The sequence below is a fragment of the Lissotriton helveticus genome, chromosome 2_1, assembly GCF_964261635.1.
Source record: "Lissotriton helveticus chromosome 2_1, aLisHel1.1, whole genome shotgun sequence".
Classification (NCBI taxonomy): domain Eukaryota; kingdom Metazoa; phylum Chordata; class Amphibia; order Caudata; family Salamandridae; genus Lissotriton; species Lissotriton helveticus.
Window position 1 is genome coordinate 310,797,260 of NC_136059.1, and position 13,561 is coordinate 310,810,820.

The window sequence follows — 13,561 nt, forward strand, 5'->3', positions numbered from 1 at the left end:
TATATAACAACAGCACCCTTAAGAGCCTCCCTGAACGCTGCCGCGAGACTCATTACTGGCTCTAGAAAGCATTCGCACATATCCCCAGACTTAAAGTCTCTAAAATGGCTGCCTTTTGAAGCCAGAATACAGCTAAAAATTGCAGTTATGACTCACGCGGCCGTGCACCACAAGGCACCCAACTACCTCGCTCAAAAGCTGTCTATATCAGGAGGTTCGAGAACCAATAGGAGTACAAAAAATCTACTCCTGAAACCTCGTAGATTCCGGAAAGCGAAAACCTACAAGCGCTCCTTCTCAGGAATGGCACCCAGGATCTGGAATGCGCTCCCTCCTGAAACCAGGCTGATCTCCTCCACGGCACTCTTCAAGAAAGAGGTGAAAACCATCCTTCTGGCCAAGATCTTCTGATCGTTATAGATGTTGGTTCAGAGTCTCTGCATTGCCTTGTATCACTGCTCACCCTATCCCTTGGCACTACACTCTACTTGTAGAGTGGCACTACTACGCTACTCTCTTACTACCGACCAAGATATGATACACGTTGGTTTACTGATCCACCTGAACACCTCTGTATTGGATCAATGACTTGTGCTGTCCTATATTACTTCCTTACCTGATTGTATATGGATTGGTTTTATGTATGTTTTTTTATTATCCATGTTATTGACTTTTATTCTGTTCCCAGTATCTCTGTTGACCCCTTTCTGCCCCTACCCTGTCTTTGTGAAGCGCTCTGATATCTGTAAGGATCCTGTTCGCGCTATATAAAACTTTGAATAAATAAATAAATAAATAAATACATACATACATACATACATAGATTCATATGTATGTATGTATGTATGTATGATATATATATTCATTGATATGTTGTATTGTCATACACATTTTCTTTCAACTCACCAAACCATACAGCATGGAGCAATGGCTCAGTCCACTTAATTGTTTTTTTCACTTTGAGTAACTGCACAAAGATTGTACGCAATGTTTACATCCACAAAGAATAGTTTGTCTTCAGTCAAAAAGCCCTTTCAAAGTGTGTTTTTTTTTTGGGAACATCTTTAAAAAGGCTATTTAGTTTGCCTGCAGTCAGGGTATCCAGTTAGAGGAGAATTTGCTTCCAGTCTCCTTTACAAGTTTCACCTGCAAAGCATGCTTCTGAAATCTATTGCATTTATCAAAAATCTTAAAAGGGGCTTACATACCGCCCTTTTTCATTTTATTGGTTTGTGTGCTTGCCAATTACTTTTACACCACTTCTATTGGCTGCAGCATACAATTTCCTGTGGTTCCTCAGGTATTGCTCTTATCAGTATCCCATATTCCACGGCTCAAGGTACTGTTTTCATCGCTTTGTTCGCCCTAAGTTGGCAGGGTATGCTCAGACGTGAGTCCCTTACTCACTTGGCCACTGGATTCAAGATAGCCTGGCTGATGAGGATTATGAATCCGAAACCGGTCCCAGGATGCTTGTTTCCGGTCCAGGGAAGACATGGCTTGGCAGTTTGGGCTGGACTGTTCCCATGAGGCACAGGGTCAGACTGATTTGCATATGGCCATGTCTGAACTGGGGTGGCTGAGTGAGCTAAAGAATGGCGATGGATTAAACCCAGATCAGTTGACTGGGGTGAGTGTTTGATTTGTTCAAACGCTCCGTCCATCATCCCCTTTTGTATCGCTTTGTTCTCCCTACGTTGGCAGGGTATGCTCAGACTTGAGTCCCTTGCTCACTTGGCCACTGGATTCAAGATAGCCTGGCTGATGAGGATTATGAATCCGAAACCGGTCCCAGGATGCTTGTTTCCGGTCCAGGGAAGACATGGCTTGGCAGTTTGGGCTGGACTGTTCCCATGAGGCACAGGGTCAGACTGATTTGCATATGGCCATGTCTGAACTGGGGTGGCTGAGTGAGCTAAAGAATGGTGATGGATTAAACCCAGATCAGTTGACTGGGGGTGAGTGTTTGATTTGTTCAAACGCTCCGTCCATCATCCCCTTTTGTATCGCTTTGTTCGCCCTAAGTTGGCAGGGTATGTTCAGACGTGAGTCCCTTGCTCACTTGGCCACTGGATTCAAGATAGTCTGGTTGATGAGGATTATGAATCCGAAACTGGTCCCAGGATGCTTGTTTCCGGTCCAGGGAAGACATGGCTTGGCAGTTCGGGCTGGACTGTTCCCATGAGGCACAGGGTCAGACTGATTTGCATATGGCCATGTGTGAACTGGGGTGGCTGAGTGAGCTAAAGAATGGTGATGGATTAAACCCAAATCAGTTGACTGGGGGTAAGTGTTTGATTTGTTCACACGCTCCGTCCATCATTCCCTTTTGTATCGTACTTGTACTCTGCTCATCATGCACTGGGTGAAATCTCATCTGTTCTTGTACTCTGTAACAGGGCAATAGTAGTGGTTTACCAATGAAAGTGCCTTGTGATGGATTATTGAGCCTGTGTCTGTGGTATTTTGACTCAGTGAGTGGGAGAAAGCAAGAATTACACAAGGGGTTGGTGTATAGATGCAGGAATGCAAAGAAGAGTGACTGAGTGCTTTATGATGAGTGGCTGAGCGCATGCAATCATGGATGAGTGACTGAACACTAAAATAATCCTATCACCAACACTAAACTTTACTCTTGCTGTAACCATGACTCTAAAAATAGTTCTAACCTCGGGCCAAAATGAATAGGTAATTCTATTTTCGGTGACATAGTTGCAAGAGGATTACTTCTCAGTAAGCGCTTGCATCCAGTTGTTGGTGTCATTAAATAAATGAGGTAAGGTCATTGGGTACGCTGTTTGCAGCCCTCTCAGAGGTGGTGATGTGTGAGATTTCTATGAATTACCTCAAACAGCTTATGTAATAACTGTATCACAGCGCATGCACCTTACCAGCTCATAGGCTGCCACCAGCTGGAAATCCAGGTGAACAACTGCGCATGGCTATTGCAGATCAGTTATATATTGCACCCTGGGATTGTGGAATTGTGAAAGAGTGAGTGGTGCAGATTGATTTCTTTCTTCGATCCTCTTCTTGTTCCACAGGCACATGGGACCCTGGTGATCTTACGTTCGGCCGGGGCCCGGACTATCCCATTTGTGTCTGTTGGTTCCAGTCGGTACATAGAATACATCTCTGTGCTATAACACGTATTGTATGGTATCCATTACTTTTAGCCTAGTAGCACAACACACTGCACACACCATGGTGCTTTGTCTCTGGAAAGTTGAATACCAGTACTTTTAGAAAACAGGCTCTTTGTTTGCTTCTTGTCCCGGTAAGAAAACATGTGTTATATTTGTTAGCACTATTTGCCAACAGTTTTCAGTCTCTGCACCTTATTCTTCACTCCCACTGCTGTTTATTAACTAAATGCTTCCAAATTTAAGTTTTCGGAAAGAAAGCACTGGACCAAACGTTCTGGTTAGAACACGATGCCGGGCAATACAATCTGTGGAAGGGGCCAGATTTGGGGATGTTTTGAGGTTGCACTTAAACGCATTCATAGGATCTTATAAATGAGAACAGTGGCCTAAGGGGCATTTCCTTGCAAACATTCGGGAATGGAATGGCCGGAATATGGATATAAAACCTTGTGTTCGAAATGTGCACACCCAGTCCCCTGGGCTCACTTAATAAAACTGTTCCTAATAGTCTGGAATGGGAGAAAGGACAAACAATTAGCATTTTTATACACACGAAAAGCAGTTAATCGCCTACCAAGTAGCAAAGCCCAGCACGGTTCTTTACAGTGAATGACAAGAAAGCCTAATTTTTACACTCCACCACTGCCTATATGCAATTCACAATCAGAAATACTTTTACTTATTAAATCATAAACACCATGCCTAAGTGAAGTAACTTACCTATACATGATGTACCCCACAAATAATACTGTCTGTACTGCTACAAATATGAAGAAGTGTGATGTTGATAAACAAGATGGAAACTGAATTTCTGGGCACTTCTGCTTTTCACTTGGCTTTATAAGAAAAGAAAAAAATAACCATTATTATTTACTGCAGCATGTACTTAAACTACTACATAAAAACAAACGCCAATTAATAACGTACCCATGACATTGTTTTCTTTATGACACTAACGATAGCCTACTCGATGAAGGATAATGAAAACTTCCATCTGATCAAGGCATCGGAAGGAATGCTATAGAATATAATATACATAATCACACTTGTGCATTCTCGGAAAACGAATGCTCTGAATAGACCAACTCCTCATTTAGGCTATTCTGTTTGTTGATTTAAATATTCATTATCGGAGGCATGTTCTTTCTTGTAATACAATTTTGGTCTTTTGCACTTAAGAGTTACATCATCGTTTCATTGTGACTCTTGAAGAACGTGAATTTAGTTCAAATATTTTGTTTCAGCAATGGAATGTACATTTAACAAGACAAAGAAACTAAACCCAAGACGTATGCAATTACAAAATTAAAAATAAAAGATACAGTTCCAAAGAAGCAAAGGAAAATGAGTGTGAAATAAAATACATTTTACTATTCATAACGCTAGTGCTAAATGAGAATAATATCTTAATACAAATTAAAATTAACCCGAACTAGAAATAGACAGAGTTCAATGATCATCCTAATCAAGTAAGGTGTTAGTATTACTTTTTTAAACTAAATTAAGTACAAACGTTTCCCAAATATCTTAGAATACGTTTCTGCATTTAATCTGCTTTGATTGACTGCAAGCAACCTACATGGGCTTTTTTCGAAAATGGAGATTGTTTTGCACTTATATTGCACTTCCATTTGCCCTTTTTGCCAGAAGGGTTTCCCAAAATTACAGACCAAGAAAATTGTTGCTTAAGAGCATGAACAAGGAAGTGATCTAATAATTATTTATTATTATCACATCGTCTGGCCACCCGTTGTCTCTAAGCCACCGACTATCTGAATTCTCCCCAGAGACAGGAGGGTCAGGCCGCTTCGAGCATTCGTAGCAGGGAATCTGAAAGCGTGTCTATGTTCAGACCATATAAAATAATCTGCTTGAATGATAGAATCTTCACAATCTGACTTCAAATACTGCTGGAGAAATGACAGAACTATGGTGAAGCAGCTCGGCACACATGATACAGTAGAATCAAGTATCTATTTTCATCCATAGAATACAACCAGCATTGACAGCTTCATATCTTCAGCTGCTTGAGGGTGGAACCTCAAGGATCAAACTAGAACAGGGAAGAGTACCATAACTACAGCTGGAGTCACACATGATGGCGCTACAGGTTATTACACATATGATAAAGCCTCAAAGTTAAAATCTAAAAACTACTACAGGTCCTAACAGATTCACAAGTACCTTCGTGGTCATTGATAACAGAGCATTAAACATACAGAATTAAAAAGTAACCCTCAAATGTGTTTAGCAGCACCACACATTATCTTAGATTATGATCGACTGGATGTTCAACCAACAGATTCTGACCACACTCTTCTTCTACTCACTGCACTTCGCAACTCTCCTCATATTCCATTTGTTTCCATTTCCCTACCCCACCATATGAGTCTTGGCTCGAGTCACCTACTTAACATCGGACCACATTGACACACTTTTCCTTATGCCACTTCCACTTCCCACCCTAATGCAGTCTCTGATGCATAACTTATGTCTGACCCCACCCAGCCGGTTATTTAGTCTTATGGGATACTACATTTGTTTTCTCTGCACTCTCTCGAATAAGAGGGCCCCGTGGACCACGCACCCCATCTTCAAAACTGTTCCAAAGACTACATACCAATCCTTCCATGGAATCACCAGGGCCAGTTAAAACTCTGGGTTCGTGCTACTACAGACCACATCTCAGTATTGTAAGCTACAATACTGCTAATATTATGTTTTTATAGCTCACATTTCAACTGATTAAACGAACTAAAATTAAAAAAAAAGGGTCACCGTTGTTAGGGGTTATAAAACCAGAGAACAATATGTACTTAAATAAAAAGCCTAGTCACCTCTGTCTTAAGTACATGAAAGTCAGTCAGTGGAAAGATAGATCTTTTCCAGTGTCCAGGCTGTAAAAATTCCAATGCACTGAAGCGATCACAGCTATGCTTTTCTTTGCCTTCAAAAATCAATCATGGGCGTGGTATTACTTTTCACTTCGTCCCTTGGCCAATTGTACAATGTTGGACAACTGACTAATTGCAGCCACTACCACGCATCACAACCCAAACAAACCAATCTGCAGCAAGTACGCTATTAGCTCCTCCATTCTCTTCACCTACTGCTGATTATGACAGCTATTTATTTTGCCTGCACATGGGTGCCCTGTGTGGTGGTGATTTATTGCCAGTCTCATTTTTAAAGTTGATGTAATAAAGAATTTAAGCGACACTGAAGCCATGACTTTGGTGATAAAATGTCTCCGACCTTAGATTACCTTTCAGTGAGCGGGGAGCTCTTGCAAAAGACAGAGCAACCAAGCCTTAACGCCACTTTAGATATCCTGGCATGATTATAGTCTGTTACCCTGGGCATTTCCTTCTTGAGTAATATGTATTAACAGTTGATCAAAATGCTGAATATGCATGATTCATTTGACGCACTTAGTTTAATATAATTCTGTTTTTCAAGGTGATGATCCAGCCTATGTGAATATATTTGCAATGCATTATCTAAATGCAGATGGCTTGATTTTTACGTTGTCATGTTAGTATTTCTATGTGTTTGTAGAAGGTTGACAACTATGTGCTTCATTTTTCTTGATATTCAAAGAACACAGTCTCGTAGAATGAAAATAACTGCAAGTGAAACTGGGCACATTGTTTTCACCAACAATTCTTAACATTGTGATTATATTATTAAAGTCGGGCACAGAGAGTGAAGGGCAGAGAGGCGACACTGTAGATGGTCGCACATCATATCTCCAGTTCCTATTGAAGACTACTGGAAAGAGAGGCAAGCAGCCTTCATGCACTGAGTTAACGTTGCACTGTTTCCCTGAACAATAAACATTAGTGCTCATCTGGATGTGGGCCATCTCTAAAGGTCATAATAGGTTTTATTTTCTGCTTTGCTAGAATTTTAGAACTAGATTAGCACTTAGAAGTAAGAGGAAAAGGTAGGATTGCTATGTATTAATAACAGCAAATCATGTTGGAGTGGTGTCTATTATTCACACTTCTGGTAACCGTTGCCATATTATCTGTTTTCATTGTGATTACGATTCATATTGTGTGCACTAGACTAGGATTTAAGGTTTTAAATAAATATTTTAAAAGCGCCCTTTGCGGATTAGTGTTTTTTGAGTGTGTGCTTATCCTGAAGGAAAGAGGGTATGGGATTTCACTGATTAACCTAACATAGAATACATCTTGCACAGATACTACACAGGGGGTTGTGTAATGGTTGCAGCACAGCTATTTTTCTGATCCAGAATGGCACATTGACTAAGTCCTTAGTGCCATGGGGTCTATAAAACCGATCTCTGTGCCTGTAGGAAACACAGAGAAAGTATAACTCCGACCTCTCATGTACTATGATTATTAGAGATACCAACAAGTCTGCAAGTCATCTAAACAAGGAACACCCAGGGTAAGTGAAAAAAGAAACCCAAACCATAAGTAGCTATGCTGTAATAAATTGGCACGCAAAAATATTGACTGAAGAGAAATAATTATAATCTTAGAGGATGAGATAAAATAAGGAGAAAGCACCTGCATCACTCCCAAACACCCAGGCTGCATATTTAAAGAACACAAGTCTGAAATACAACATAATAAACTATTAATAAGATCCGACTATCAGGTACTATCTGACAAGGCAAAAAACCCTACATGGTGTCAATAAGACAGGCAGACTCCAGGCCAACCAGTTTTAAATGAAAAGAGCAAGGTGCGCATATCAGACATTACAATCAAAAGCCAAACTATGGGTATGATAAATAAGGTTATCTTCCAAACTCTTCGGCTCTATTACCAAAATCTACCTACCTGCCTATCTAAAAACAAACAAACAAACAAACATATATATACATATATATATATATATACACATATATATATATATATACATACATACATATATATATACACATATATATACACATATATATATATCTATATACACATATATATACACATATATATATATATATATATATATATATATATATATATACACACACATACATACATACATATATACATACTTACAATCTTCTATCCCACCACTGGAACCCTAGTCACGGAATCCCAAGTCGCGGAAAAAAACAGCAGACCCAATTTTGCAGGTGAGCATGTGGTTTATTGTTCAATGTAAGCGCACCTTCTCACATCTTGCTAAGCTATTAGCTCTCTTGGGGGCGGAGCATGAAACACATATTGAAATGACATATAACATACAATTTTTAAGGCAATTAATGAACTGCCCTAAGGCAAGGCTCAAGGTGAGTTCACCAATTCTTTTAACAAAAACAATAAAATTACGTGAGATCAACCCTTTACAAAATTTTTCAGAGAATATGCGGCAAAGGGCAGCTCTGAAGGTTCTGCATCAGAAGCAGTTATACTTATAATCCTAGAAGAAATCAAGGATGGACTAGAACCCTTCAGATATGAACCCATATCACCCCTGAATAGAGGCTGCAAAATCTTAGCAATATCCAAGCCAATAGACTGCATTCCCCAATTGGCCAACTAATTGGATAGTAATGACAAACCTTCACCTCTAAGCACAAGTCAACAATCCACAGCAACACCCACTAGGTAACAAAGATTTTGGAATGTCATGCCAGTTCAAGACATTCAAACAGAATTACTTTAATAAAACTCAAAAAATTGCAATGTTTAATTTCTAGCCGGCATGAACACAGCTGTCAATGTCAAACGTGATACAGCGGCTGAGGCTCCTCATGCTGGTGTGTGTTGGGGTTCTTACATTTTATGTTTAATTGTGTGATGTCATTAGCCAAAGGCCAGAGGGTCAAATATTTGATGTAGCAAAGAAGTGTGAAGAGAACCAATATGTCTAAAGGTGGCTCGGGGATAGAATGGGATATAGGGTTGGTATCAACCACTGCAGTAGCAGGGCTCCATTTCACTCCAAGCATACACATGCAGTAATTTGTTGTCCCTAACATCTAAGAATTGAAATGCCATTTGTAAGGTACAGTCTGCTAGCTTGCTTGTTATGCACAATGTTCCCATCACTGCGGCACAAAAACATGCTCACTGTGAGACAGAATGTGAAGGTACCACTGTTTTTTATGTACAAGATGGTGGTGGCTTCAGCCTGCTGAGGTCCTCTCAAGGTTTTAAAACCTCAATTTTATTTCACATCCTTAAAACAGAATATAAAAATGGAACTGAATTAATAGGAGAAAATCAAGAAGACAAGATGCTGTGAGACTTTACTATACAGATAATGCTATCGTAATGGTTGATCATCATAACTAATACAGATGAAGTCCTCAAAACGGATGGAATTAACAGAATAAAGGCGTGGGACTTTTTAATGTTGGCTATTTTTTGGCTAGGGCAGTTTAAAAAGGGGTCCACAAGAAAACAGCAAATCAATGGTTAAGCACAGTAGACACGGGTGCATGGGTAGACACATCATTCACAGGAACAAGTGCAATTGCTTAAGAGGAGGAGAAAGTGAACTGAAAAATTCTAAAGGCTTTCAGTGGCTCCTATTGTATTGTCGACTGCATGGGAAGGAGCTAGATCACCTTTTTGCTCCATAACTACTGACCAAATACGCTAATTTCGCTACAGATGAAAAGGTAGCTAGATGGGCAGACAAGGTCCTGAGACTGTACGTTCCTGCAAGAAGATTAAAATGAGAAGTCTCTGTAAGTGGAAACATATCAAGGCTCCTGCTCAGAAGGACGTGCTATTTGGTTTTTATTTGTACTTTATTAACAGCTCTTGAAAGCATTATAATAAAGATAAAGTTCCACATGTGAGAAACAAAACATTTTTACCACTTCCTCAATATACCTCAGTCCAGCCTGATGGGCACATCCATTTATCGCCACTTACAAATCAAACTAAGCAATCTAGAGGATGGACTATAGAAACAAAATAAGGTCAGCGTCCCAACTTCTGACCAAAGGATCTCCTCCACTGGACCTCAGAAATATGAAACAAACAATGACAACTGCCATAGGGTTGGCATTTTTCTATTCCAAAAAGAGTTTGTGTGCTGGGTTGAGCAGTCACTAGAAGCTGCTGCTCTGGAAAGAACAGAAACTTCGCCCACAGACATCCCAGCCACAATAAGTCCTGCACCCAGGAAGGACTATGAATACCCAATATAAGTGGGCTCTATTTACTAAAAGCCACCCATCATTAAGGACATTAGGACTCTTCCCCTTCCTTAGGACAGCCCCCACAACACACTGAGACAAGGGCATATGAGGACAAGGGCAAAAGTGTTTTAGACTTCTAAAACCCTTGAGACGATAGGGTCAGAATCCCATTCACAACCATATCTCTGTTTACTCCATCAGCATGTGCCCCCGCCTACACACCTTCCTGTCATTTAATGCCCACACTTCAGTCATCACGGTTCACACAGCTGAAATAACCATCAACAATCTGCTCGCCAGGGGGGCGTGGCCGAACAGCCACGATGGCGGACGGCTTCTTCTAGAGCTCCGCGCCCGGCCGGGCTTTATTCTGAAAAAGACAGTTTTGCTGTGTCCATCGGCCTGCCGAGAGAGGTGGCTTTGTGGCGGAATCCTGTAGGAACACGAGACGCGAGGCGGAGGCGGGGTGATACGCCGACAGAGCGCCCTGCGGGACGAGCTGAGACCCGCGGCGCGAGGCCTTTGGAGCCGGGGAGTAGCGTGAGGCGGAGATCCGGCGGCGGCCCTCCGCCCTGTCCGGGAGTAGGAGCCGGACCTAATGAGAGGGGCCGATGCCCAGAGGACACTGACGGCGGAAGGCAGGGGCCCCGTGGATACCACCGGACGGCGGCAAAATCGTAGAGGTGCGGTGAGGGGGGCGAGAGGAGGCGCGCTGGGGACTGATGCCGGGAAAGAGGCCCAGCGCTGAGAAGTGCCGCCATTTTGAGAGGCCCGTCTAGAGGGAAAACCCTGAGACAGTGATCCGGCCCTTACAGAGGGGGGACCCCCGGGGACCTTCCGCGGCATTGCTCCCCGCCCCCCCCCCCCCGGACCTCCTATCTTTGAAAGACCGGCTCTGCTGGGGGTTCGGAGGCGCGCGGGCCGGAGGACGAGACGGCACGGCCTGGTGACCGGGGGCCCGCACACTGGGTGGCGGCTGGGGCGGGAACTCGCCCCTCGCGCTGCACTCAGCCTGTACAATTGTTCGGCCACTGCCTGCAGCGACCCAGCGGAGGGTCGGACCCCTTGCGGAGGCCCCGGTTGCGGGCTGGAGTAACCTGCTAGCCGGCTCCTCCCATCCTGGGAGCCAGGGTGACACCTTTGCGGCTGGTATACGAAGAGCCGGGGACACATTGGCTGAAGTGCGGAGCCTGAGTGGCCGGAATAACTCCAGGAGGGGGAAACAGTCCTAAAAGTCTAACACACCATGGTCCGGAAAGGCCAGAGACACGTGGACGGCTCAGGGGAGCAGACGGGGGCCGGCCCACAGCTGGGTGCTGGAGCGAGTGGAGGCGATCCTGGTCTGGGCGACCGGATGGAATCGAGTGCCCAACAACCTAACAAACTGGACATTATCCTTCAGGAGATCCGGGACTCCCGACAAGCGCTGGAACACCAGTTGGGAACCCTCACCAATAACCTCTCCCTCCTTAAAGCGGACCACGGTAAGCTGACGGACAAGGTCAAGGACCACGGGCTTGCAATTGCGGACCTCACACCCAAGGTGGCTGATCACGACACATCCATCCGGGACATCCAGGGTCAAATGGCCGCGTTGCTGGAGCGGGTTGAGGACGCGGAAGGCCGCAATCGAAGAAACAATATACGGGTCATCGGTCTGCCGGAAAAATGTGAGGAACCGCGGTCTGAGGAGTTCATGGAGCAGTGGTTCAGAGAACATGTGGCGACGGACGGACTCTCCCCGTACTTCTGTGTGGAGCGAGCGCATAGAATTCCGACGGGACAACCTCGGCCGGGGCGCCCTCCTCGCCCCCTCATAGTCCGTATCCTCAACTACCGAGATAGGGACGCCCTACTGAGGAAAGCCCGAGAGAGATCAACCATCCATTTCGAAAACCAGAGGGTGTCACTCTACCCGGACTACACAAACATGGTGCAGAAACAGAGAGCCTCCTATATGGAGGTGAAGAAGAAGCTGAGAAGCGCGCAACTGAAATATGCCTTTCTCTTTCCGGCCCGCCTGAAAGTCATCCACGGGAAGAAATCTCACTTCTTTGAGAGCCCAGCGGACGCTGAAGAATGGCTGGAGGTGATGGGACTGGAGGGCAGCCAGGAGGCATCCCAGGAAGCGATGGCGAGAGCACTGGACAGGAATTCGGGAGGTAGCCGCCACTCCTCGTCTGGATCCGGAAAGAGAAACACTGAACACGGCCCGTCGCGGACTCACAAGCGGGACGAACGAAGGGAGGCCATCTCCCTCTCAGGCGCCTTCAAGGAAGACCCGACGAAAATAACCACAGACTGAGGATACCACAGGACACTCAGACTCTGACAGCAGCGTGATGCTCTTTCCAACAATCACTCCTAGAGCTGCGGACGATCTCATAGACAGCTAGCCCGACGGGAGCAACCCCGCACCGACTCCTTTGCAGCAGTTCACGCATGGTATCCTTTTGTTTTGCTGTCTTATGGCCCTGGGCACCGAAATCTGATTGGGCGTCGGGGTGGGGGGGGGAGCGAGGGTGAGGGGCAAGGAACAGACACTGGCCCACCCCCAGATGCATCCCATATCCATTGGAAACGACGCCGTACCGGGTGCCACAGGATGCGGATTGAGACTGCCTATAGCAAAGCATATTAGCTCTGTATGTCATAACACTGCACTTTCTTTTCAGCATTAAGCGCCCGGCCGGGCTACCGTTGAGCCGGTGGAGACCGGACATAGTAACAAAATGACTAAAAGTGTGCTGGACCTACCCCCCCATGGCGAAGGCACAATTGTTCGGTTCTTTATGTTCATAATGTTAACGTTAGGCTCGGCTATGTCCTATGGCTGCGGCAAGTTTGTTTTAGAACTGTTAATGGTCCTTTTAGGTGCACTCTCCTGGGTTCTGCTCCCCGGTGTTCTAGACATGCGATCACCCCTGGGAATGGCTCTATCGCCCGCTGACCATGGCTGAACAATCGGGAATGTACAGGGTTGTCACCTGCAATGTGCGAGGGCTGTGCAGAAAAGACATAGGGTCCACTCTTACCTCCTCAGACAGCAGACACACGTCGCCTTCTTACAAGAAACGCACCTCACGGCCTCTGAAGCGCAAAAGTTGCGGAAGAAGTGGAGAGGGACTGTATATTCCACGTCATACTCGGCATTTTCTAGAGGGGCCACTATCTGGGTGCGTCACGGGACACCATTCACCGCAATAGAGCAGAAAATAGATGAGATGGGCAGATACATCCTGGTTAAAGGGACCCTAGATGGCCAATTAATTGTCCT

The 13,561-nt window shown here is 44.4% G+C and overlaps 1 protein-coding gene across 1 annotated transcript in view; it reads right to left on the bottom strand.

Annotated features, from left to right (window-relative positions):
* Positions 1–13,561, bottom strand: part of LMAN1 (lectin, mannose binding 1) — a 300,935-nt gene that overhangs the window by 53,541 nt on the left and 233,833 nt on the right. Inside the window, exon 12 of the mRNA XM_078674898.1 lies at positions 3,867–3,982. Within this exon, the coding sequence (XP_078531024.1) occupies positions 3,867–3,982 (116 nt within the window). The remainder of the gene's footprint in view (positions 1–3,866; positions 3,983–13,561) is intronic.